The 22,388-nt window shown below is 40.0% G+C and overlaps 2 protein-coding genes across 5 annotated transcripts; one reads left to right on the plus strand and one right to left on the minus strand.

The window, feature by feature from the left end:
* Window positions 1–61: 61 nt before the first annotated feature.
* LOC119909996 (BAG family molecular chaperone regulator 5-like) lies at window positions 62–13,199 on the minus strand. Of its 4 annotated transcripts, none has more exons than XM_038728317.1 (3): window positions 13,101–13,199; window positions 3,069–3,965; window positions 62–704 (listed from the first exon to the last, which is right to left on the minus strand). In XM_038728317.1, exons 2-3 carry the CDS (start codon window positions 3,929–3,931, stop codon window positions 164–166), a joined length of 1,404 nt encoding a protein of 467 aa, XP_038584245.1. In that variant the 5' UTR covers window positions 3,932–3,965; window positions 13,101–13,199; the 3' UTR covers window positions 62–163. The 4 variants fall into 4 exon arrangements, with proteins under 4 accessions (XP_038584245.1, XP_038584246.1, XP_038584244.1 ...); XM_038728318.1 differs by lacking the exon at window positions 13,101–13,199 and adding an exon at window positions 11,065–11,152; XM_038728316.1 differs by lacking the exon at window positions 13,101–13,199 and adding an exon at window positions 9,676–9,818.
* Window positions 10,702–19,568, plus strand: LOC119909997 (cytochrome c oxidase assembly factor 8-like). The gene is made up of 5 exons (XM_038728320.1): window positions 10,702–11,015; window positions 14,058–14,255; window positions 15,695–15,758; window positions 16,110–16,200; window positions 18,464–19,568. Exons 1-5 carry the CDS (start codon window positions 10,851–10,853, stop codon window positions 18,582–18,584), a joined length of 639 nt encoding a protein of 212 aa, XP_038584248.1. The 5' UTR covers window positions 10,702–10,850; the 3' UTR covers window positions 18,585–19,568.
* Window positions 19,569–22,388: the final 2,820 nt, after the last annotated feature.

Raw genomic sequence — 22,388 nt, forward strand, 5'->3', positions numbered from 1 at the left:
CTGCAGTGCATTCTGGGGATTTGAGTCAATATTTACAGCCCGTGAAATGATAACGTTCCAGTTTTTCTTTTTTTTTCTTTTTTTATTTACACACATTATCATTTCCTTCCTGAAGCGACGTCCCCGCCCGACCAGCAACATGGCTGCCACGCTGTCCACGCTGTCAATACTCCCACTCGTCCGTCTTCATGTCCAGGTAGTTGAGAATGTTCTGGGCAAACTTCACCGCCTGCTTCCGTGCCATCTTGGTCGTCTCGTCTCCCTGCGGGTCCACGGCGTCCAGCGCCAGCAGCTGTTTGGTCAGCAGCTCCTCCAGCATCATGTAGCTCTTGTCGGCCCGCTTGCCATCGAAGCCCAGCACCTGGGCCTGCAGGTCCGACAGGCTCCCCAGGACAAGCCACACGGCCCGGTGCGACGGGTGCTCACTGGGGCCCGGCTGGCGGCAGACCAGGGCCTCGCGGAGGTCCAGGAATGTGATGATGGCTTGGACTTCCACCACGGCGCGGCGGCGGGCCTCTCTGATGCACGGATTCTTGGCCGTGTCCACTTGGTCCAGGTGAGTGAGGAGGCTCTGCAGCTCAGCTTTGGGCCTGAAGCTCAGATCCCCCATCACGCAGTGCCGCAGGACGCCCTCTCGCAGGTGGCAGACGTGAGCTCGCACCGCCTCGATCTCACGGATGGAGTTGTTCTGCGCCAAGTCGTACCTGAAGAAACAAACACTGAATCACTCATTTGAAAAAAATACTCCTGAACATCAACCACAAACTGCAGCTTCAGAAAGACGATCAAACCTGAAATAAGCATCTTTACGAGCTGTAGTAACACAATCAGTTCTAACTGCAAAGTATCGATACTTACAAATTTATTATCAAAAACATTATGTGGATACTTTCCTATATCAATGTCTGGCAAATGACTTCTGTACCAGTGTAAGAAAATTACATGAGATCACACTTTTTATGTCAAAGAACACCTTTTTTTATGACAGTGTGCTCATAATCCTTTAACAGTACCTGAGCAGTTATTGCTTTTTTTTAGGAAAAGTATACAAATCGCTGCCACAGAACCAGAAAAATCATCTTTTTTATTCCACACATGGCAAAACCTGGTGCCTACTATGGGTGGGAGAGAAAATCTATTTTTAGATGCATCGCGATGCGGACGTGGAAGATTCTGACTCGATTAACAAATCGATTATTTAAATGTTAATTGATAACGAAATGTTCACGGAACGCAAAAGGCAGAAGTTGCGGAAGTGTGGTGCCCGGACCGTCTGTGGCGTGCACATAACAGAGAGACTAGTGTTCCCACTGAGTAACCAGCCGACTAAAATGTCACACAATCATCAATATCAATGCGCAAGTAATGAAAAGAACATGACGGTGAAAGTTAGCGATGAAAATTATTAGCTGTAAGTTTCAGTCTGGTACTAAACATGCAGTGCAGGTCCCAGTGTGTCCGTTAATAAAAGTCTGTATGTCATTACTACATCACCTACTTGTCAAGCTGAGGTTAATGAAGTAAATTAGGGAGGCAAACTAGTCTTTTTAAGCTAATTAGGAGATGTTTCTTTTGGATTTTAATGCGCAAATTAAATGCTTAGTAATTACCCAGAAATTACCTCTGAATCGTAATCGAATCGTGACATGCCCAGAGATCCCAACCCCTAGTGCCTACATTACCCACAATGCAACTCAACCTCAGACAATATGGTTCGAGATTCGGGTGTGTATGCTAGTGTTCTGCTAGTAGCATCTAATGTAGCCTGGAGCCTATGTCCTGCAGCAGAGATGAGCAGCAGACAGAGGTCTGGTAAGCTCGCTTCTCTCCACACCAACAGATTCCTTTCATTTTCAAACTTGTAGTCTTCAGCCCAAACCGACACCGAGTCAAGTGACATCGCTTGAGGACATTTTTCAGATTTCACCCAGCTCCCTCCCGAGCCTAAAAAGCTTTTACACAACTATTTGCACATAAGCAGTCATACTTTTCAAATACCTGTAAAGGCAGTGGAGTTCCCATTTAATAAGAAAATCACCGTATGATTTTGTTAACATTTGATAATCAGTATTATTTAATTATCGCTCAAGGTACCTGGATAAGCAAACATTGCTTCTCCAGGTATTATAATTAGCCGTACTTTGTTGCAGTAAAATGCTTTTGAGGCAGGAGGGAAAATGTCTGAAGCGTAGCGCCAGCTGTGCCAAGCTGAGGCGTCTGAAAGTGGTGGAGGCGAAGCAGCTCCATCACACCAGCCAAAGAATCTAAATTAATACCACCAAAATAAAAACACAAGTCAAGTATCATCATCATAAATGTACGGAAAGCTCAGGAGTCCCCCTTAAATGTATTATTTAAAAGGTAGTTATCTTATATAATGTATAAAAAACTCATAATATTCATCATTTAATGTGTGTTTATTCTAGCTGGTTTAATAATTTCAAGCAAATAAACATGAAAATGTGGGATGTCACCCGAAAAAAAAGCATAAACACATTTATTTAACATTTATTTTGAGCACCCAACATATTAAACATGCTTTTTATATTGTAATTGAAGCCCAAAACTAGGCAGCATGAAGAAAAACATGTGAATGAGAGGTCCTTAAATCAGTGCTCGAGTCAGCTGTTCTGCATAATGAAGTGCTTGGTAGGCGTTTTACTGCTTTCAGTGCTTCTCTGGTGATTTGAGTCTAATTCACTCCTCACAGCGCTGTATGATTCAAGCCAAAACTCAGTAACAATCCCCAGTCCCTCCTCCCATCCACCACCCAAGCTACTCGTGCAGTAACATCAGCTCAGGCGCACTTTAAAGTATAGAAAACGTTAAAGCGGTACTTCCTGGTGAGCAAGTTGTATATCTGCACTACAGCGGAAACAATTAGTCAACTGACAGAAAAGTATTTTGATAATCGATTCACCTTTTTAAGTAATTTTATTTAAAGAAAACGTGCCGTTGATTTTTCCCTATTTCCAATTTTATATATACCAAACTGATTACTCGATTGATAGGTAATATAATCAGCAGATCAATCTTGTGCACAACTCCATCCTTTCAGTGACGCCTACCTGCGCGTGTCGTCTCCCTCCCCCTCCAGGTCCAGATGTTTCAGCAGCCCGTTAATCTCCTCCACAACCTGTTTCCGGTAATTTCTGATTGCTGCGTTTCCAGAAACATCCAGCGCGTCCAGCTCCACCTGCATCTCCGTCAGGATTCGTGACAGGTGGGCGCAGCTGTCCCTCCCACTCAGACCCATCAGCAGAGCCACCAGCTGACTGCGCGCCACGCTCACCTTCACCATCACCTGGTTGATGCAGTGCACGGCCTCGTGGGTGTCCCCCGACAGCGGCAGGGAGAGGGTCTGCTGCTGCGTGCGCCCTTCGAACACATCCTGTACGGCGCACAGGCGTGTCAGCGCCCGGTAGCGTGCCTTGCGGAGCGGCACCCTCCCCTCGGTCTTGACTTGGGTGAGCCTCAGCACGAGCTCCTGCAGAGCATCCACCAGCTCGTCGTTGATTTCGGCCACCCCGCCGCCACGTTGAGGTGCCACAATGCGTTCGTCCACCAGCCGCCGCGCCTCGTTGCTCAGCTCCTCGATGGCTAGGCGGGATGGATGAGAGCTGTTCTCCTCCAGGTAACGCAGGAGGCCCTCCACCTCCTGTGCTGCTCTCTTTCGTGCCCCCTGCAGCTCCGGTTTGCCCTCCGTGTCCACCTGGTCCACGTCCAGCAGCAGCCGCGTCAGCTCGCGCTCCAGACGCTTGTAGTCACGGTCGTTTTGCAGGCCGCTGAAGGTGCAGACCTGAGGCCCCAGAGACGCCACCTCCTTCTGGACCTCGTACAGCCGCATCATGGCAGGGTGCTGCGCATAATACGCCTGCTGCTGCTGCTCCATTGGATGCTGTTGCTGCTGCTGTGGGCCGCCATGGTCCATCCTCTTCCCACCATCAAAGGGCTTCCCAAACAGGCTGGAAAGGAAAGTCAGAACAATGAGAAACAATTCAGAGCAGGCAGAAACAGAGCCTCAGCAGAGCTAACATAGTTGTCTCCTTGCCAGAATGATAGGATTACTTCAAAAGTTTCTTTTCAGATCCTCACAGCCAACACTGGATGAATAGGACCTCCAACTAATGTCTGGATCGCTGCCAAAGCAGCTGGAGCAAAGACAAACTCTCAGCCAAACATTTATATCTTCAACTCCAGAGGAATTTGCAACAATGTGGTCAGACGCAAATGCTATTAGCCCTTTTCTCACATGCTCCGTAATATGTAAATAATGAGGCATTTCTGTGTTGGTGTCAGATTTTTGTAAATCTTTTCTCCACATCTTCTGTGAACAAAAGCGTCAGCGGTCCTGGGTAAAGACGTTACAGTTACAAACATACCACCTTTTGATAAAACCACAATGGCTGTTATGTTGCACTGGAGACGGTCGCCCACTGACACTAAAAATATTAAAGAGGAAAAATCAGCCAAGGACAAAGTGTTGTATCTCTAATTTTCAGGCTATTCCTGTCATTCCTAACATGTCAGAAATCCAGCCTGGGGGCTAAAGAGTCATTAAAAAATAATCCATCTTGGCTGTGAGCAATCCTGACGCTCTACTACTGTGCTGTCACTTTCCAACTTGCTGCTGGCCTTATCCATCCGGATCTGTCACATCATTGAGAAAACCAAACAATTTGTTGCAGGTTCAGTTTGTAAAAGGAGGTTTTGCTCCTAAGTGCCTGTAGCATTTTTGTCCGACTGATTTTTGAAGCCTACACTGATATATACTTTAGCAAATATTCATCTTTTTACATTAAAAATATCCCTTAAATTAGTATTTTTAAAGAATTGTCCAAAAACTTAATAGGACAATTTACAGTTTAAAAATGAACATATAAGTGCTCTCTGGATGACTAAAGGTGACACTAGGGGCAATAAATCAATAATCACTATCACAATATAATTTTCCTCAATAACAAATCTTCAATAAATGTTTGATTTAATTTGAATCACAAAATAAATTAGCACTTAATTTTTTCTATTAAGACATTTATTTTGTTGAGTCAAAGGGAATGAAAAATAATCATCAATTCATGATAACCATAATTGTTTTGAATGTTCTACCTCAGAATTGTTAAGTGATCCCCTGTTTGTCATCAAGTGTTTGTTCTGACCATAAAGAAAAACCAAAATTAACCATCTGGTTTCTTCAACTTTCACTCAGGAGCAAAAATCAGCCTTTAAACTTATGAGAAACAATGATTTCACAATTATTAGATATTGAATGATATGAAATTATTCATCGTGATAACATTTTTTGCCATATTGTCAAGCTCTAGGTGACGCTTTTTCTAATTTACCCGTCAAACATTTCTGGCATTTCTACTGCAATTTATTGTTAGTTTTCAGGCACAACGTGCAAATACTGATCTGCAGTAAACTAATGCCGATCAGTCATTCCAGTAACTAACAGAGTTGCAAAGTCAGAAAAGTTAAAGAGTAACAGCTAAAAATAAAATCTTGTTTCTGCTGATGTCGTGATTTTACCCTGCGACGTGCGACTCAGGGTGTTTCACTGTAATAATAACTGAACAGAGATTAAACTTTTTTTTTTACTGTTATGTGTGGTTACAGGTATAATAAACTAGAAGAGGTAAAGTTACTCTTTAACTTTAATACCACTGACAATACATATACTTTATATACTATAAACTGTGCATAGCCTGCTAGATACTGTAAATATGCATTCTCTCTGAATGGTGATTGATATGAGAGTAAAAAATAAAACAGAGGAGTCTTGACCTTGACCTCTTTTGTTGAGTCTCCTCTATTTCTAGTTTAGACACAACTCCAGATAAATCAAATGACAACCCAGCTGAGGACAAGACACGAAGAAAATAATAACATAATATATTCATAAGAAATTCTGTCGCTAACAATCGTGCAAGAAAATGAATGAGGTTAACCTACATTTCGTCTCGACAAGAGGAACACCCACATGACAACCATTCAGAGTATTGCTGTGCGTTTCTATCAGGCTCGCTGGCTGACACGATGGCGATAGCTCTCTAATCCGCATGAAAAGGGATCCTGCCTGCACATCAAGCTTTAAATACTGAGGACAAAAAAACCCCAAATATGAAACCGTTTGTTGCACGTCCACAGTCGTGCAGGAAGATTTGGTCCAGCAGCCTCGCAAAGTGTGTCACAGGTGCCTCGAGCTGTAATACGCATTTGCAATTCACTACTTAGAAAAATACTATCAGCAAAATGACTTTTTTGTCAGATTAATAACATGGTTCTTAAACCGTTCAATTATATTTTGAGCCAATATGCCAAAAAATTGTGCTGATTCCACCTCCACTAATGTGAAGATTTGCTGCTTTTGCCGATCTTATATAATCTTAAACTGACTATGTTTCGGGGTTTGGGCTGTTGGTTGGACAAAACAAGACACCTGAAGACGTCACTGTGGGCTCTGGGAACTTGTGACGTTACTATTTTCTGACTAAACAATGAACCATTTGATCTAGAATATAATCTGCAGAGTACTCAGTAAAGACAGTAATCAGTAGTTGCAGTACTCGTGATATGTCAATAGCTTGGAGGTCAAGACGCTCGGCTCTGGTGTTGTTCCCTCCTCTATATTGATTGTGGTTATTAAGTCACAGTATACAAATCATTCTCTGTAGGTTTCAAGAGGAGGGGTTTGTTAGAGGGACAGTCATTTTGCATCTCTTTGTAGTCGCGTTGTGTCTCTGTCTAGTCATTTTGCATCTCTTTGTAGTCGCGTTGTGTCTCTGTCTAGTCATTTTGCATCTCTTTGTAGTCGCGTTGTGTCTCTGTCTAGTCATTTTGCATCTCTTTATAGTCGCGTTGTGTCTCTGTCTAGTCATTTTGCATCTCTTTGTAGTCGCGTTGTGTCTCTGTCTAGTCATTTTGCATCTCTTTGTAGTCACGTTGTGTCTCTGTCTAGTCATTTTGCATCTCTTTGTAGTTGTGTCTCTGTCTAGTCATTTTGCATCTCTTTGTAGTCGCGTTGTGTCTCTGTCTAGTCATTTTGCATCTCTTTGTAGTTGTGTCTCTGTCTAGTCATTTTGCATCTCTTTGTAGTCGCGTTGTGTCTCTGTCTAGTCATTTTGCATCTCTTTGTAGTTGTGTGTCTGTCTAGTCATTTTGCATCTCTTTGTAGTTGTGTCTCTGTCTAGTCATTTTGCATCTCTTTGTAGTTGTGTGTCTGTCTAGTGATTTTGCATCTCTGTGTAGTCACTTTGCATCTTTATGTAGTCATTTTGCATCTCTTTGTAGTTGTGTCTCTGTCTAGTCATTATGCATCTCTTTGTAGCTGTGTTGTATCTCTGTGTAGTCACTTTGCATCTTTATGTAGTCATTTTGCATCTCTTTGTATATGTTTTGCGCCTCTTTGTAGTTCCGTTGCGTCTGTAATCGTGTTGCATCTCTTTGTAGTTGTGCTCTGCCCCTTTCGTTGTAATTTTTGCTTCTGCAAAAACGCATGTTTTAGCAACATTTTTACAGGTGAAATACAACTCTTGTGCTACTGTTGGTTCAAAAACTGCATCTGATCTTCAGTATTTATTTCACACTGGAGATGAAGAGAGCTGTCTGACTTCTGTCCGAAGCGTCCTGCCACAGCAGATTGACACAGACACTCTATATTACACAAAATACTACAGCACACAGTATATAAAATATTATGGAAAACCATCACAAGAAGCCTCAGATGCAGGATCTATTTTCTTAAAGCAGAGCTATTCTGATTTAAATTGCTTTACTAATTTGTGGCGGCAATGCAGTAGATAAACACAAGCCTCTGGTGTGAGAGACCTGGGTTCAATTCCCACTATGTCACCAATGGATCCCTGAGCTAAACACTTAACCCCTAGTTGCTCCGGAGGCGTGCGACCTCTGACATTTATAGCAATTCTAAGTTGCTTTTGATAAAAGCATCAGCTAAATGGCAATTTTTTTATGTTATTTGAATAAAATTGTTATTTTAGCATCAGTAGGATGTGACTTAAGCTCTGTGAATTAATGTTAACAGTTATTTGAAACAGAAGCTCTGGTCTAGGGGCCCCCGTGACCTCTCGGGCCCCTGGGCTTGTGCCTGTTAAGTAATTCATCCGTGATCTCATTGCAAATCTCCAGTCTACCGAAATCAAGAACAACCTCCAGCATTAAAACAAATTCTACTTTGGATTTTAAATATCAGAGCTAAAAGAAAAAAAAGGAAAGAGCGAGTAACGAAACTGTTACAGAGGAAATTCTTTCCATCCTCCCACAAAACGCCCAGCCTACATCAAAGTGAACTTTCTATATCTACAGGGTGAACAGTAACACACAGGATTAAGATAAGGAAGGGATTTTAGTTTTTGCAACAGAACATGGCTCAGAGGAGAGGTTGCATCATGAGACGGGCTGTCAGGATCAGTCAAGGTGCCTGAAAGCATGATGTGATGATTGCATATGAATACCGAAGCCCATAATATGATGTTTTGTTATTTACAGCATCAATAACACTTATTAGAAGACACAGGATTATGTATCAGCATTCCCTAAAGTACTTTTATGTAAGAGGGCGACGGGGCTGGGCATTTCCAGAATAGGGGATGAATGCACGCTGAGCCAGAGCTTACAAAATGAGTAATTATTAGGATAATCTCAACAAAATCCCAGCCTGGCAAACACCTCATCCCTTAAAACTGATCCAAGAGATAAGAAAAAAAAGGGGGGGCTGGCTCCAGGCTGAGGTGATGTAAAGCTAACAATAGGTTTGCTAGTAGGGTTCAGTCTTCCCTCTCATGAGTCACACAGCATGAAGGATACCTGAGCTGGGGGTACCGTGCAACCAGCTCCCCTCTGCTTAAATCTTCCCCCCCAAACCCCGTTCAAGCAGCTACCCCAGGCTGCCTGCACCGGTCCTGCACGGCTTTGCGCATTATGCCACCATAGAAAATCCTGTTTGGCCAGCAGGTTGCGAAGGTATCTGCCTCTGTGAGGCCATGCACCGCAAGCAGCATAAACACCACACCTCCCAGATCTTCTCAAAAACACCTCGAAGCATCTCCAGGAGCCGTCAACTGTATCCTCACGCACACTATGCAAACACACACACACGCACGCACGCACCAGCAGTGTCAAGCGGCATCGTAAATGTCTCACCTTTTCAAAACTCCGAACACATTCGCGCACATTTTCACGGATGTCTGTTTCCATCAGCCAAAGCAGGCGGGTCGTGGAGCAAAGTAGCATCCAAAAGGAGAATCCCCAAAATCAGATTTCGGTTGGGGGGTCGACGATGATCCGGTCCGGTCAGCTTCAGCTGCCTAACGACTGACTGACTGACTGCGGTCGGGCTTGTGTCGCCCCTCCCACACACCGATCCGAGGGGCTCCCTCCACTGATTCTCCTTTTTAAAACAACTTCGTTTACAAAAAGATATGTTACTGGAGCTCACAGGCTCTTTAAATACCCACTTTGGATCCAAGAAAGCCAAACCCGAGCCCTGTTTTCCCACGTTCACCTCTCTGTGAATGCCATTGTCTGTGTCTGTGCGTTAAGCTAGCTGCCGATGATCACCTGACTCTGCCCCACCTTAGCCGAATAACTTCTGCTTTTTTTCGGTCTTAACACATCAAGACAACTTCGTCACTTTAATAGTTTCGCCCTTACCTGCATAGCCAGCGTACAGCCATCTGAACTGTTGGGGAAAAGTGCGTACCTCCTCTGATTAAAGCTAAACATTAGCCCACCTAGCTACCTTCTAGCAGTTACTTTCCGGCGCATGAACTAACGCGGAGTTTCTCCTTTCGCTCGTTCGGGCGAAAATAAAACTGTTTTATCGCCGTTTGCTTTATTCGACAAATAAGTTATGTGAATCGATGTTTAGTTAATGTATAATTATGTCATATCGATGTAAAAGAAAATACATGAAAGTGTTATTTTGCCGGTGGTCGACTTAAATATTTTTTATGTGTAAGTTTTGGTCGTCCAACATTAAATACGCTCCATTTGTTGTACCAGGCCGTACCGTTTGGTACGTGGCGGCAAGGGCGGGGACAGTAAATGCGGTGTAGTTATAATATCGAGGTATTTGTAGCCTACTTAGTATTTTATTTAGTTCTGCTACTTTATACGTCTTATGTCTTACTTTAAAATTAACTAACTATATTTTGTTTTATTATATTAATGATATATTATACTATAACGTTTTATATTCTATGCTATATTTCTGTATTATACTAAATAATATGTTTTTGACTACTCTATGGTTATACTATGTAAGGCTGTGCTATATTACTATATATATGTTTCTATGTTTTATGTAGACTATATTAGATTTATATAGATAAAACTTAATCATATATTATTCTTGTGTACGCTGTTAGTAGATGGTATTATTATAATGGTCATAATAATAATAATTATATACTCTAATATACTAAAGTATATTTTGATACTAATACTGACACATCCTCTACTTTTACTTTCCATCAGATATTTAAGGCAGGACTTTTACTTGTAACAGGTTATTCATATGTGGTATTACTAAACTCTATTTGAATATTGTAGTATTTTTTACATTACATTTCTTCCCCGACTGAGGAATAGTGTTTCAGTGTAAACCCCGCCCGGCTGTCTCAAATCGGGGCTTTGTCGGTGACGTTTTGGAGCTCACCCTGTCCTTGCTGAGTCATGTGACCAAACGGCTGGTTTTACACACCGAAGGACACCGACATGAACTCCTATGAAGTTCTGTGTGGGCTAACATGAACAGCAGGCTCCTCTGTACAGTAACGGGAACAGATTGTCATTAAAACAGAAGTTTAAAATCTCAGTTAATTAAAATGGTGTCCAAATCAACAGCAGCAGCAGCAGCGGGGTGTTTAACATGGAGGCTGTTCGGTCCGTTTACCCTCCACGCTCCTCTGCGCCCTCACAGCTTAATATCAGCAGTGAACAGACGGCAGTGCAGCTCCGAACAGGCAACCCAGCAGGACGAACCACCAAAGGTTCGTACAGTAAAATAAAATCCCGTGTAACACATAATATTTGACTTACAGGCAGTGTTTGGTTAATCCCCATTAACGGCGGTGACAGCTCGTTTACTCTGTTTGGACCTGCACAGGTGTGTGTGTGTGTGTGTGTGTGTGTGTGAGAGTGTGTGTGTGTGTGTGTGTGTGTGTGTGTGTGTGTGTGTGTGTGTGTGTGTGTGCGCGCCTGCGTGCCAGGAGACCGTTGCTGGTGTGACTGCCTACTACGACGTGTAACGACAAGTGGAAGACGTTTGCAAATGTAGTTTAGTAATACCAGTGGTGTTAAAGTACAAATACCAGTGGTGTAAAAGTACTAACACCAGTGGTGTAAAAGTACTAATACCAGTGGTGTAAAAGTACTAATACCAGTGGTGTAAAAGTACTAATACCAGTGGTGTAAAAGTACTAATACAAGTGGTGTAAAAGTACTAATACAAGTGGTGTAAAAGTACTAATGTCAGTGGTGTAAAAGTACTAATGTCAGTGGTGTAAAAGTACTAATGTCAGTGGTGTAAAAGTACTAACACCAGTGGTGTAAAAGTACTAACGTCAGTGGTGTAAAAGTACTAATACCAGTGGTGTAAAAGTACTAACACCAGTGGTGTAAAAGTACTAACGTCAGTGGTGTAAAAGTACTAATACCAGTGGTGTAAAAGTACTAACACCAGTGGTGTAAAAGTACTAACGTCAGTGGTGTAAAAGTACTTATACAAGTGGTGTAAAAGTACTAACACCAGTGGTGTAAAAGTACTTATACAAGTGGTGTAAAAGTACTAACACCAGTGGTGTAAAAGTACTAATACAAGTGGTTTAAAAGTACTTATACAAGTGGTGTAAAAGTACTTATACAAGTGGTGTAAAAGTACTAACACCAGTGGTGTAAAAGTACTAATACAAGTGGTTTAAAAGTACTAACACCAGTGGTGTAAAAGTACTTATACAAGTGGTTTAAAAGTACTTATACAAGTGGTGTAAAAGTACTTATACAAGTGGTGTAAAAGTACTTATACAAGTGGTTTAAAAGTACTTATACAAGTGGTTTAAAAGTACTTATACAAGTGGTTTAAAAGTACTTATACAAGTGGTGTAAAAGTACTAACGTCAGTGGTGTAAAAGTACTTATACAAGTGGTTTAAAAGTACTAACACCAGTGGTGTAAAAGTACTTATACAAGTGGTGTTAAAGTACTTATACAAGTGGTGTTAAAGTACTAACACCAGTAGTGTAAAAGTACTTATACAAGTGGTGTAAAAGTAAATTAAGTGAATGTACTTAGTTACACCGTGAAGGAATTATTCAGATGTATAAATTATGCATTCAGAACGACATTAACTATAAAAGTAAAGTATCATCAGGAAAATCTAATTCTAATTAAAAATCAAAGTAATCAATGCAGAAAGAAAAATGTTCGCTGTGACTGTTACACTATTATTACTCGGGACTTTTCTGTTGTAGTTGGAAGAACTACAACAAAAGCACTGTGTTTTAATGAGTTTAAGTATTTAACTTAATAACAAAACCTCATATTTTAAAAGGTCTATACGTAGCTTTTTTTATGTTTTGCCTGTACAACTCTTTGTTTGTAAAGTAACTAGTAACTAAAGTTCGCAGATAAATGTAGTGGCGTAAGAAGTAAAAATATTTCCCTCTGAGATGTAGCGTAGTAGAAGAATAAAGTGGCATGGAAAAAAAAGACTTAAGTAAAGTACAAGTAATGTACTTAGTTACATTCAACAACTGTATTTCATTCGAGGATCGGCATGTTGAGCGTGTAATAAAAAACTATATTTACAAGGTACAAGGTTGTTTATTGTCATTATACAGCACAAGGCTGCATAACGAAACAAGATTTGTAGTTTTTTCATGCTACACACACAACATATAATTAAGTGTATATTAAAATATGGTAACGTAAAATAAAACAATATATACATATAAACACGTATACAAAACATTACTAGTTAGGTATTTTATTCCACAAACATTACCTAAATTGTTTGCTTTAATGATTATATATACAGCCGACTGTGTAATCTACAGCGACTCTGACTTCACATCTACCTGTTTTCTGGTCTCTGAGTCCTGGAACCTGTTCTGTGCCTCGCCGCTCGTCTCACCGTGCAGTCTGGTTAGAAATGATAAGCAGGTTCCTGCATGTCAGCTGCTTATTCAAACCACGTGAGCTCCATCTGAGTCTGCCTGTGTGTGCAAACGTCTTCTGTTTATTCAAGTTAAACTCTCCCTTACTGACTCTTGCGGAGTGTCAGTCCTAATCCTAAACCCAAACCGGAACATGTTTAGTAAAGGAAACAGTCTGAGAATGAAGAAGTCAGTATTTAAGGAAGGTGTTAATGTAGGTATCTGAAATAGAGCAGTGTGGTTCAGCTCATACTCCTGTTGTGGCGGCCTGAAACGGATAAAATGCAGTAAAAGGATATCAGATAATTCAAAACTATAACTTACTACAGCAAATAATTAGAATGGAGTATAAAAAACTTTTCCTTTTAACCTCCGATCATTTGTTTAAAAAAAAAAAGCAGAAGTAGTAGTAGAAGAAAAGTTTTCCTTTTTTTGATTTTAGCTGTGATATTATTTTTGCCACACATGAATGAAAGTGGAGTTGCATTGTGGGTAACGTAGGCACCAGGTTTTGACACAGGGGAACAATACGTAGAATAAAAAAACACATTATCTTTGTTTGTGCTGCATCGATTGTGCTGTCCATCGTGAGTCTGACAACATTATAGGAGGGCAATGCTAGATCATTGTAGTACTATATTAAGCTGCAGGGTGTTGAGCTCTCAGGGCCACCGTAGAAAAATGATAATCATGTTGGAATTTCAGAGCTGGGAGTCTGAAATTGATCCCCCAAACTGCAGACAATAACATGTCATTTTATCAGGATAAATTTACAGATGAACTTTCAGTTGCTCTCAGAAATGTTCAATACTATTTTACCTTCATTCTTAAAAGTAACAGTACAATAAAATATTTCTTATTTCTCTTATATTTATTCAGAGATCCACATTCAGGCCAGTAGCCACCTCCACGCACGACTGGATCGGCCCACCGAACCCTCTTTCCAACCTGCGGCCAATCGTTTACCACGTCCCCGCGAACGAAACAGAGCTGGAGAAACGGCTGCGACACCTGAGGCAGGAGACCGAGGACTGGAACCACGACTTCTGGGCCAAGCAGAACATCACCTTCAGCAAGGTTGAAAGGTTTTTTTTACAGCACAAAAGAAAAAGTCCATATAAATGTTGTACGCTCCACAACCGTACAAGTAGTTTTGGTACCCAGTTCTGTTTCTCATGCAGGTTGTATTTGCGAAACATGTTTATATTTTGGCAATGTGATGAAATATAGTATATAAAAGTCTTTATCATGTACATAATAGCCAGTATAATACCTGTCACGGTAAGCAGAGTGCTAGCCAGGATTAAAAACTGAAATGTAAAGTGTAAATCAAGTACAGCTGCAACTAATGGTTATTTTCTGTATTAATGAATTTCTCAAGTATTTTAGATGAATCAGTCAGTCTATAAAATGCAGGAAACTGTGAAAAAACGCCCCTTGGAATTTCCCAGAACCTGAGATAATGTCTTTAAATCAATCTTGTTGTCTGACCAACTGTCCAAAATATGAAATATCCCAAAAATATTTATACTTTACAATGTTAATAAAAAACGGGAAAGAAAGAAAAGCAACAAATTCTCACATTTTGAGAAGCTGGAATCAGTGGGTGTGTGGCCTTTTTCGCTTGATAAATGCTGTAAACGATCAATTGTTTATCAAATTGTGGTTGATTATTATTCCATTGATTGATTGATTGGTTAATTGACTAACTGTGTGAGCAGCTATATGAAGAAGTTTACTGGGCACATGTTTAGGCAGCAGGACAGCACAGTCCTGCTGATGTGCCTCCAGAGCTGCTGCCCTGCAGCTGACCTCTGACCTCCCAGCAGAGCTTCCAAATGTCGCTTATTACCACATTATCGTTGTCATCATTAATAATCTAAGTCTTAAAGGTCACAGGATGTTCCTGTCCTCTGCATGCTGAGCTCTTACAGGACAGTTCTTATTTTCACCAGCAGACAGCAGCATTGCACAACAAAGCTTTGCTGTCTGGGTTCTGGGCCCACCCATTGTCTAAAATATATTTGCTTTATATCTTAATTCCCTTTTATTTAAATTAATTTTGTTCAAAACTTAATGAGGAATAAAATACATTGAATCTGATAATATTTAACACTAAAGATATTTTAAAACAGGTTTTTATTGTAGAAATATTGCATGATCCAGTGCTTTTTACAACATAATAACATCAGATTAAGTGGCTGTCTATAGCTTTTGATGCTGATAAAGTCGATTCTCTGTAAATAGAGAGATGTTTAAAGTTACTAAATTTGAGAGTTACATTAATAGAGGCTCTCAGGATAAGTTCAGTACTATAAGGCCACCCTTCTTAGCATCTGTGTCCTGAAGACTGAGATAAAGGACATTAAGAACAGGAATATTAAATTGTCCTAAATGTAAATCTTATCATATTGGTTTATGATATTGGTAATTGTGTTGACTGTTGGCGTTTTGTTTGTGTATGTTCTAAAAGCATTAATTGAATATATACATTTTTTGTTCAATGCTCTCTGCAGGAAAAAGATACTTTCATCATTTCAGAACTGAACGCTAAAGGCTTGAGTCTGCGTGATGAGCAAGGTGAGGACGTATTTATATTTCGGCATATACTAAAGTGTTATTCACAGGTTAAGACTCTTGTGCACACATAACCCTCTCCTGTCTACAGGCTTTATTAAGAAAAGTAGATTAAATACTTGAGTAGGATTAAAAACTCCTGCGAGCAATGCTTTTGCATAGATTGTAAATGTATTCCCAATCATGGAGACGGTTTTGTCTGTCAGAACATGTTAGAATTGAAGCCTTACAGACTTAAAAATGACAAAACCACTGTGAATTGAAGAGATTTTATGAAAAGCTGGTTATTTAAAAAGGAAATATATCTTAATGAGAATATAATGTTGTCCGCTGCGTCTTCTCTCGGCCCCTCAGGACGACGGCGGTCCCTGAACAGTGAAGAAATGGCCGTGTTTTACAAAAGCTTCCTGGACAGAAACAGAATACGACATGCAAATTATAACAAGTGAGTTGTTTTGCAGCCGGGTATCTCCCATGATGCCGCCGGGTGGGTGGGTACATCTCCCTCCACGGGAGCTGTGGGCTTTATCCGACACTGTTATATACTGTACCTAGAGAACTACAAACATCGCAGGCTTTGAAGAGCTTTCTGTGAATTAGCATTGCAAAGTGGCTGACTTGTGTTTAGTTTAGTGAATCCTCTATAAAGAAAGAGACGCCCACACGTGTAACCTCTGCAATTGCTTTTATTTATTTTATTTAAACTGATTGCACTACATTGTCCATGTGATTCCTGTTATTGTCTCAGGTTAGAGTAAATAAAAGAAATAACAGCATTTCCCCGTCTCTTCCCCGCAGGTATTACTGCCTTCTTGGCTCAGTCTGTTTAAAGTCTTTGAGCTTCCAGCACAACAAACATTTATTGCATTGTGCTGTGCAGTGAAATATCTATCTACGTTTAATCCTGCTCTTTACAGTGTTGTTCATGTTCAAGGTTAGCAGCCACTGTAGCATCATTCATTTTGTGTCCAATATTTAAATGCTATAAAATACATCGTATTTGTGGGAAAAGGATCAACACCCAATACAAAACATCCTGTAAGAATTGTATGTATGTACAAAGCATACCGTAATAGTGCCCAACATCATTTATTTATAGCACCTTTCCATCAGACCCACAAAGTGCTTTAAGATAAAAGGTAAAGGTAAGACAAACAATCACAATGTTAAAGTAATAAATAAATAGGAAATAGCTGTAAAACTAAGCGATGGCGAGTGTCCACAGATCCGAGTCCAAAAGGAGAGAGTTTAATTGCGACACATCAGAGGCAAAGTCTCTTTTCGTTTTGAGTCTAGAGCAAGAAGCAACTAGCAAACCCTGATCAGAGGACCTCACAAACCTTCTGGTTATCTAGATCTCTAATAAAGAACAGGTGCCCGACCATGCAGAGCTTAAACGTGATCACAAGAACTGCGATCAGATTCTGAATTTGATGTGGAGCCAGCGTAAAGAGATCACGATCAAAGTCAACTCAGACCTTTTAAAGGATGTTTAAAAGCTTTACAGCAGCATTCTGGCCCCCTTATGTAAACGATCCAGGGATTTCTTGCTAAGACATGTGAAAAGGGAGTTACAGTAGTGGATGAAACAAAATACAACAGGCCCAGGTTTTCCTCAGCTGAAAATAAACAGGAGCAACAAATGTTCAATAAATGTTTGAATCACGAACAGGTTAGCATTTATTTTTTCTAGAGAGAAAAGGATATTTATTTGTTGAGGGAAAAGAATTTTAAAAAGTTTTTATTTAATTTTATTCATGCATATTTGTTGAAAAAGATTTTATCATAATTGTTTTAAATGTCCTACATCAGATTTGTAAAGTGATCCACTGTTTGGCATCAAGTGATTGTTCTGGCCCTAAAGAAGCTGGCCAGGAAATAGTCTGGCGCCTAACCCCCCCCCGTCAAACTACAAATTGTCATTTTTATGCTTTTTTTTTTATTTATTGATAAAAAAGCTACTCTTTAGTGTACAGACAATCAAGCGAGTATCAATAATCTCATTTAATTTTCAGGAAATAAGCGAATAAGTGTATTTCCCAAAATGTGGAACAATTAAATGTTATCCGCTTTTCTAAATTATTGTTCAAAAAACCAAATATAGATAGGTCTAAACAATTTTTATGAGTTACGCAGTGATTATAGACAGACACATCTTTCAGATACATATCACAGATCTTTTCTGTGTAAGGAAACATCATTGTTTCCATGGTTACAGTGAATAAACAACGCTGCACAGACACATTTAACTTTTTCAGCTCATTCCTGTTCCCATTTATAAAAGAGACTAAAACATATAGGGGGAACAATAATACAATATTTATTAAATATGTTAAGGGAAAATATGTGTAAAGTTTACTCTTTGGGCAACAGATGTTTCACAGCAGGAGTGTGGACTGAACGGCCATTGAACTGATTTGTATGAGCTACAGCTACAATCGTCTGGCAAATGTTTGGCAACATAACGGCACACGTAGTCAGAATGTAACATACGTGTTAACAGTTGGATTTTAAAACCATTTATTTACATAATCAACATCTAGATATTTGTACTCAAATAGTTGATCTCAAATATGGTCTGAAGTCTGGAAAGTTTGAGGCTTGAAAAGTCTCGAATCGGTTGAGGTTGTAAAGTCATACTGTATCAGTGGTTTTAACTTGATGACACTTCCTCTAATTCTCTTTTCCCCTCTCCGTGTCATATCCAGTGAATGGTACCGACGTAACTTCACCATCACCTTGCTCATGGCCCGAGTCTCCCTAAAGAACATGTGGAGGACTGTTACTAATCGACACAGCGGCAAGAAAAACAGCACTCCTACCACCTGATGATGAGAAATAAAATATTCACCCGCCCTCCCAAGTGTTTGGATTTGTTTTTAGTGCATCGTTGTGTTTGGATCTAACCCCACTCTATGTACTGACATATATTCACCGCTCACTTGGAGACAGACAAAAAGATGAGCTGTTGATTTGATTTATTTCTTATAATTGCACTGAAAAACAGTCGGAAATCTTCCCATCAGCAGGGTGTTCACTAGAAACTCTTTACTATAAAACCCACAATGGCTCAGACAGAGATTTCCTAATTGTTCTTAGACGAATTATTTCAACTTGTCTACTTGATGGACAGGATTACAAATTAATTTGAGATTTACTGGTACGATACAACTATAACAACTCCAAATCTTTGCAAGGGTGTATTTTCAACTTTGCTCAAGATAATGTCTTATGGCTCTATTGAGTTCCTGTCTGTGGAGGCAGAATGAATGTGGAGAAATTTACATTTCTGTCTGTTTTGTGTCAGATTTCTCTGTGTTCGTGCTGCTCAGTCACTTATACAATGCACCAGAGAAAAGACACCGAGAAACTTTCACCATTGATTGGTAAAATGTCTGTCGGTTAATTCATATCACACAAACCACAAAACTTCAAAAAGTTTCTCTTCTGAAAAATGTGGGGTCATTGACATACGATAAATAAATGTACAGGAATGCCAGATTTTGTAAAACTACAGAAATTAATACTGAAATGTTGGATAATAACCACAGTGGTGGAAAATAATTAAGTACATTTACTTAAGTACTGTATTTAGCCACAACTTTGCTGTACTTTACTTAAGTATTTTCATTTTCTTTACTTATCTGACAGCTGTAAGTAACTATTATCTAATTTGTACATACAAATATTATGTTTTGCTATAAATTACCCAACAGTTTATACATCTTAGTACATCTAAAACGAATAATTGATTGACAAAATTAATGGGTAACTGTTTTGACAATAATAAAACATTTAATGGTTTTGGCTTCACAAATGTTTCTGCTTTTCCTTTGAATTATTTTAATACTTTGAAGGTGTGACTTTGGCCTCTGGGTAATTGCATTTCTCAGAATGTTTACTAAACCAAAAAATCAATCGATTAACTGAGAAATTAATCATTAGTTGCAGTGGAATACAAAATAGTTCAACATGAGCGCCACCTCAACTAACTACAACTGCTTTTACATGAATACATGAGTAATAATAATATAATGATATAATAGTATAACAGTCACAGGGGACATTTTTCATTCTGCATTTAGTACTTTTACTTTTAATACTTTAAGTACATTGATTAAACTTCCATACTTTTACTTAAGTCACATTTTCAATCCAGTAGCCCACTTTTTTTTTTTTACAGTAAGGTGCCATGATTCAAGTTTAATAGGAGTGAAAACTTGTTTGTTCCCTGTGCTGTAACTCTGCTAAATCGTCTCGGGTAACCTCACATTTTAGAGAAAGTTAAATGTTTTTAGTGTACTGTATGTACTGGTCACATTTGTTGTTGTTTGTTTTTTTGTACTTGTGTTGTTAATCTGATCCTTGTATGTTTTATTGTGTTCCCTGACTGCAAGTCAAGTTTCCACTTGGCATAATAATAAATGAACTGAACTAAACTTAAATCAAACACTGCTTTGAATTGAAAAGTACATTTTTCTGATTATACTTTCATTTTCAATGCAGTACTTTTACTTGTCACATAGTATTTTTGACAGTGAAGTAGTCGCACTTTTACTTAAGTAAAGGATTTGAATACTTGTACTTAAAGTCCACCACTGCTTTTAATTCTTTAAGTACATTTTTCTGATTATACCTCCATACTTTTCAATGAATGACATTTACTTGTAACAGAGCGTATTTAAATGTGGTATAAGTACTTGAAAACTTCCTCCATCGGTGAGAATAAGAATAAATCTGGAGGCTCGACTTGTGCCCGCAGCTTCCCCTTTAATCCGGGCAGGGATGACATCATTACCGGGAAGAGCAGGGGGGCCCCGGGTAACGCCATTTTCACGCAGCGCTCAGCCAGTCAGTCATCCAGGGAGCTGTCATCTTCATCGGCTACTAGTCAACTTTGCATTCATCCCCATGAAGCCGCGATCAAGCTAGTTTCGCGGACCTGTTCCTGCCATGGCACCGAAGGGGAACAGGCTCTTCTCGTGTGGCTCCGACTAAAGTCAGTGTTGTGACAGTTAGCTTCGGTGGCTAGCTATGTAGCTAGCTGGTCATCAGTAAACGGCGGTTGATGCAGTTGAAGTCCAGCGTCAGTCGGCGAAACATACCGGGGACAGTTTGGAAAATAGTGTTTTATGATTAAATATTTTTACATTTATCGGCAAACGCTGTCCATCAAAGAAAAAAATCCCTCCGTTTAAAAAAAAGCTGTGATTTAAAAGGGAAAGCCGTGAAGAAAACGAGCGTTACAGTCAAGCTACATTGGCAACGGATGTCCAAGAGAACGGTAAGAATGGCTCCGTGTATTTCTTGGAATTCATCAACAACTAATTAACTGACCTCTTTCAGGAAAATTTAATCTGTGTCATTTTTGTCAAACCGACACTCATTTGAATTATTAACGTTGTATAATGTTTGGGCGCCCGTGTTTTTAATGAGATGCCTCCTTGATGTTTATGTTAATTGCAGGAATGGGTCGCCATAAGCTGCACATTAACTGTCACTGAGAGGAGAGAGGTGCTAGCTCAGAGTTAGCTGACACCGTGGTTAGTTAGTCTGTGTGACACGAACAGTATTGGCTAACTGGTTCTTCAGGTTAATCCATAGCTAGGACGAAGCAGCAGGAGCGTAAGAAAGACACCAGTAGGAAGATGCACTTGTTGGCCGCAGCGGCACCCTTAAAGCCTTGATGTTGGAATATGTCATGTGATGGTTAGCTGTGCTGGATGTCCTTTCATTGATATTCAGAGCAGGGCTGAGGGCTGTGAAGGCTGTCTGTGTTGAGGAGACCGCTTCAGAGGGACAGTGGATCTCAGTGTGGGGGGGACTCACAGCTGGGATCTGAAAACAGGACAGACTGGGAGGGGTCTATGAATATTTGAGCTTCAGGCACGCTTGATATCTTGAGCCAACACGGTATGACAGAAATCTCAGGAATACACCCAAGTATTTTTGGAGAGTTTTGTCTGCCTTGCCCTGAAGGAGTGCACATGACAACCTGCAGGGCTCCTCCCCCAGGCTAACACCCCTCTGCTCTCCAGGGACTGCTTGTTGTTGGCTCAGAGATCCCAGAGCTTTTGTGTGTTGACCTTTTTTTATAGAGTGCTTGCTGCTCCTGGGAAATGAGAATCATGTGTTGTCGCAGCAGAATTTGTTGTAGTGCTGCAGGTCGGCTTGAGAAGCATGCGGTGCTTTTCTGCAGGGAAAACATGCAAACCTGCACATCACTAAAACATTATCCCTGCTAAAACCTGACAGAGAGGAGGTGCAGTACACTTTTATTGTACTGTTCTATACTTGTACTTTCAAAGAGGTGATAATGAATTACATTTAATTGAAATTGAATATTTGAAGACGTAATCGTGGGTTTTAGCAAAGTGTGAATGGAATTTTTTTACTTTCATCTGATATTTTATAGACCCAAAGAGTAATTGGTTAATTAAAATATAAGCACAATCCAGTTTGTTGCAGTACCAGTGCTTTTAAATGGCAGTGTTTTATACAAAGAGGTGTTTCTAATAGTTACTCCACTCTACTTATATTACAGAGGGCAGACTAAACATTAGAAACACCTCTCAATATAACCACACCTTTGTAAACAGGTTCAACAAAAGTTGATCTTTTTAACAAAGAGAG

Source organism: Micropterus salmoides, unplaced genomic scaffold (assembly GCF_014851395.1).
Source record: "Micropterus salmoides isolate LMB-PRFRI ecotype aquatic unplaced genomic scaffold, ASM1485139v1 Ms_hic_scaffold_19, whole genome shotgun sequence".
Taxonomy (NCBI): domain Eukaryota; kingdom Metazoa; phylum Chordata; class Actinopteri; order Centrarchiformes; family Centrarchidae; genus Micropterus; species Micropterus salmoides.

Coding starts and splice junctions, on each gene's coding strand:
- LOC119909996 (XM_038728315.1), bottom strand. CDS start 9,197: ATGTGCGCGAATGTGTTCGGAGTTTTGAAAAG. Junction 3,966..9,165: donor GTGTTCGGAGTTTTGAAAAG/GTGAGACATTTA, acceptor TTTCCTTTCCAG/CCTGTTTGGGAAGCCCTTTG. Junction 705..3,068: donor GAGGGAGACGACACGCGCAG/GTAGGCGTCACT, acceptor TTGTTTCTTCAG/GTACGACTTGGCGCAGAACA.
- LOC119909997 (XM_038728320.1), top strand. CDS start 10,851: ATGGTGTCCAAATCAACAGCAGCAGCAGCAGCGGGGTGTTTAACATGG. Junction 14,256..15,694: donor AGAACATCACCTTCAGCAAG/GTTGAAAGGTTT, acceptor TGCTCTCTGCAG/GAAAAAGATACTTTCATCAT. Junction 16,201..18,463: donor CGACATGCAAATTATAACAA/GTGAGTTGTTTT, acceptor TGTCATATCCAG/TGAATGGTACCGACGTAACT.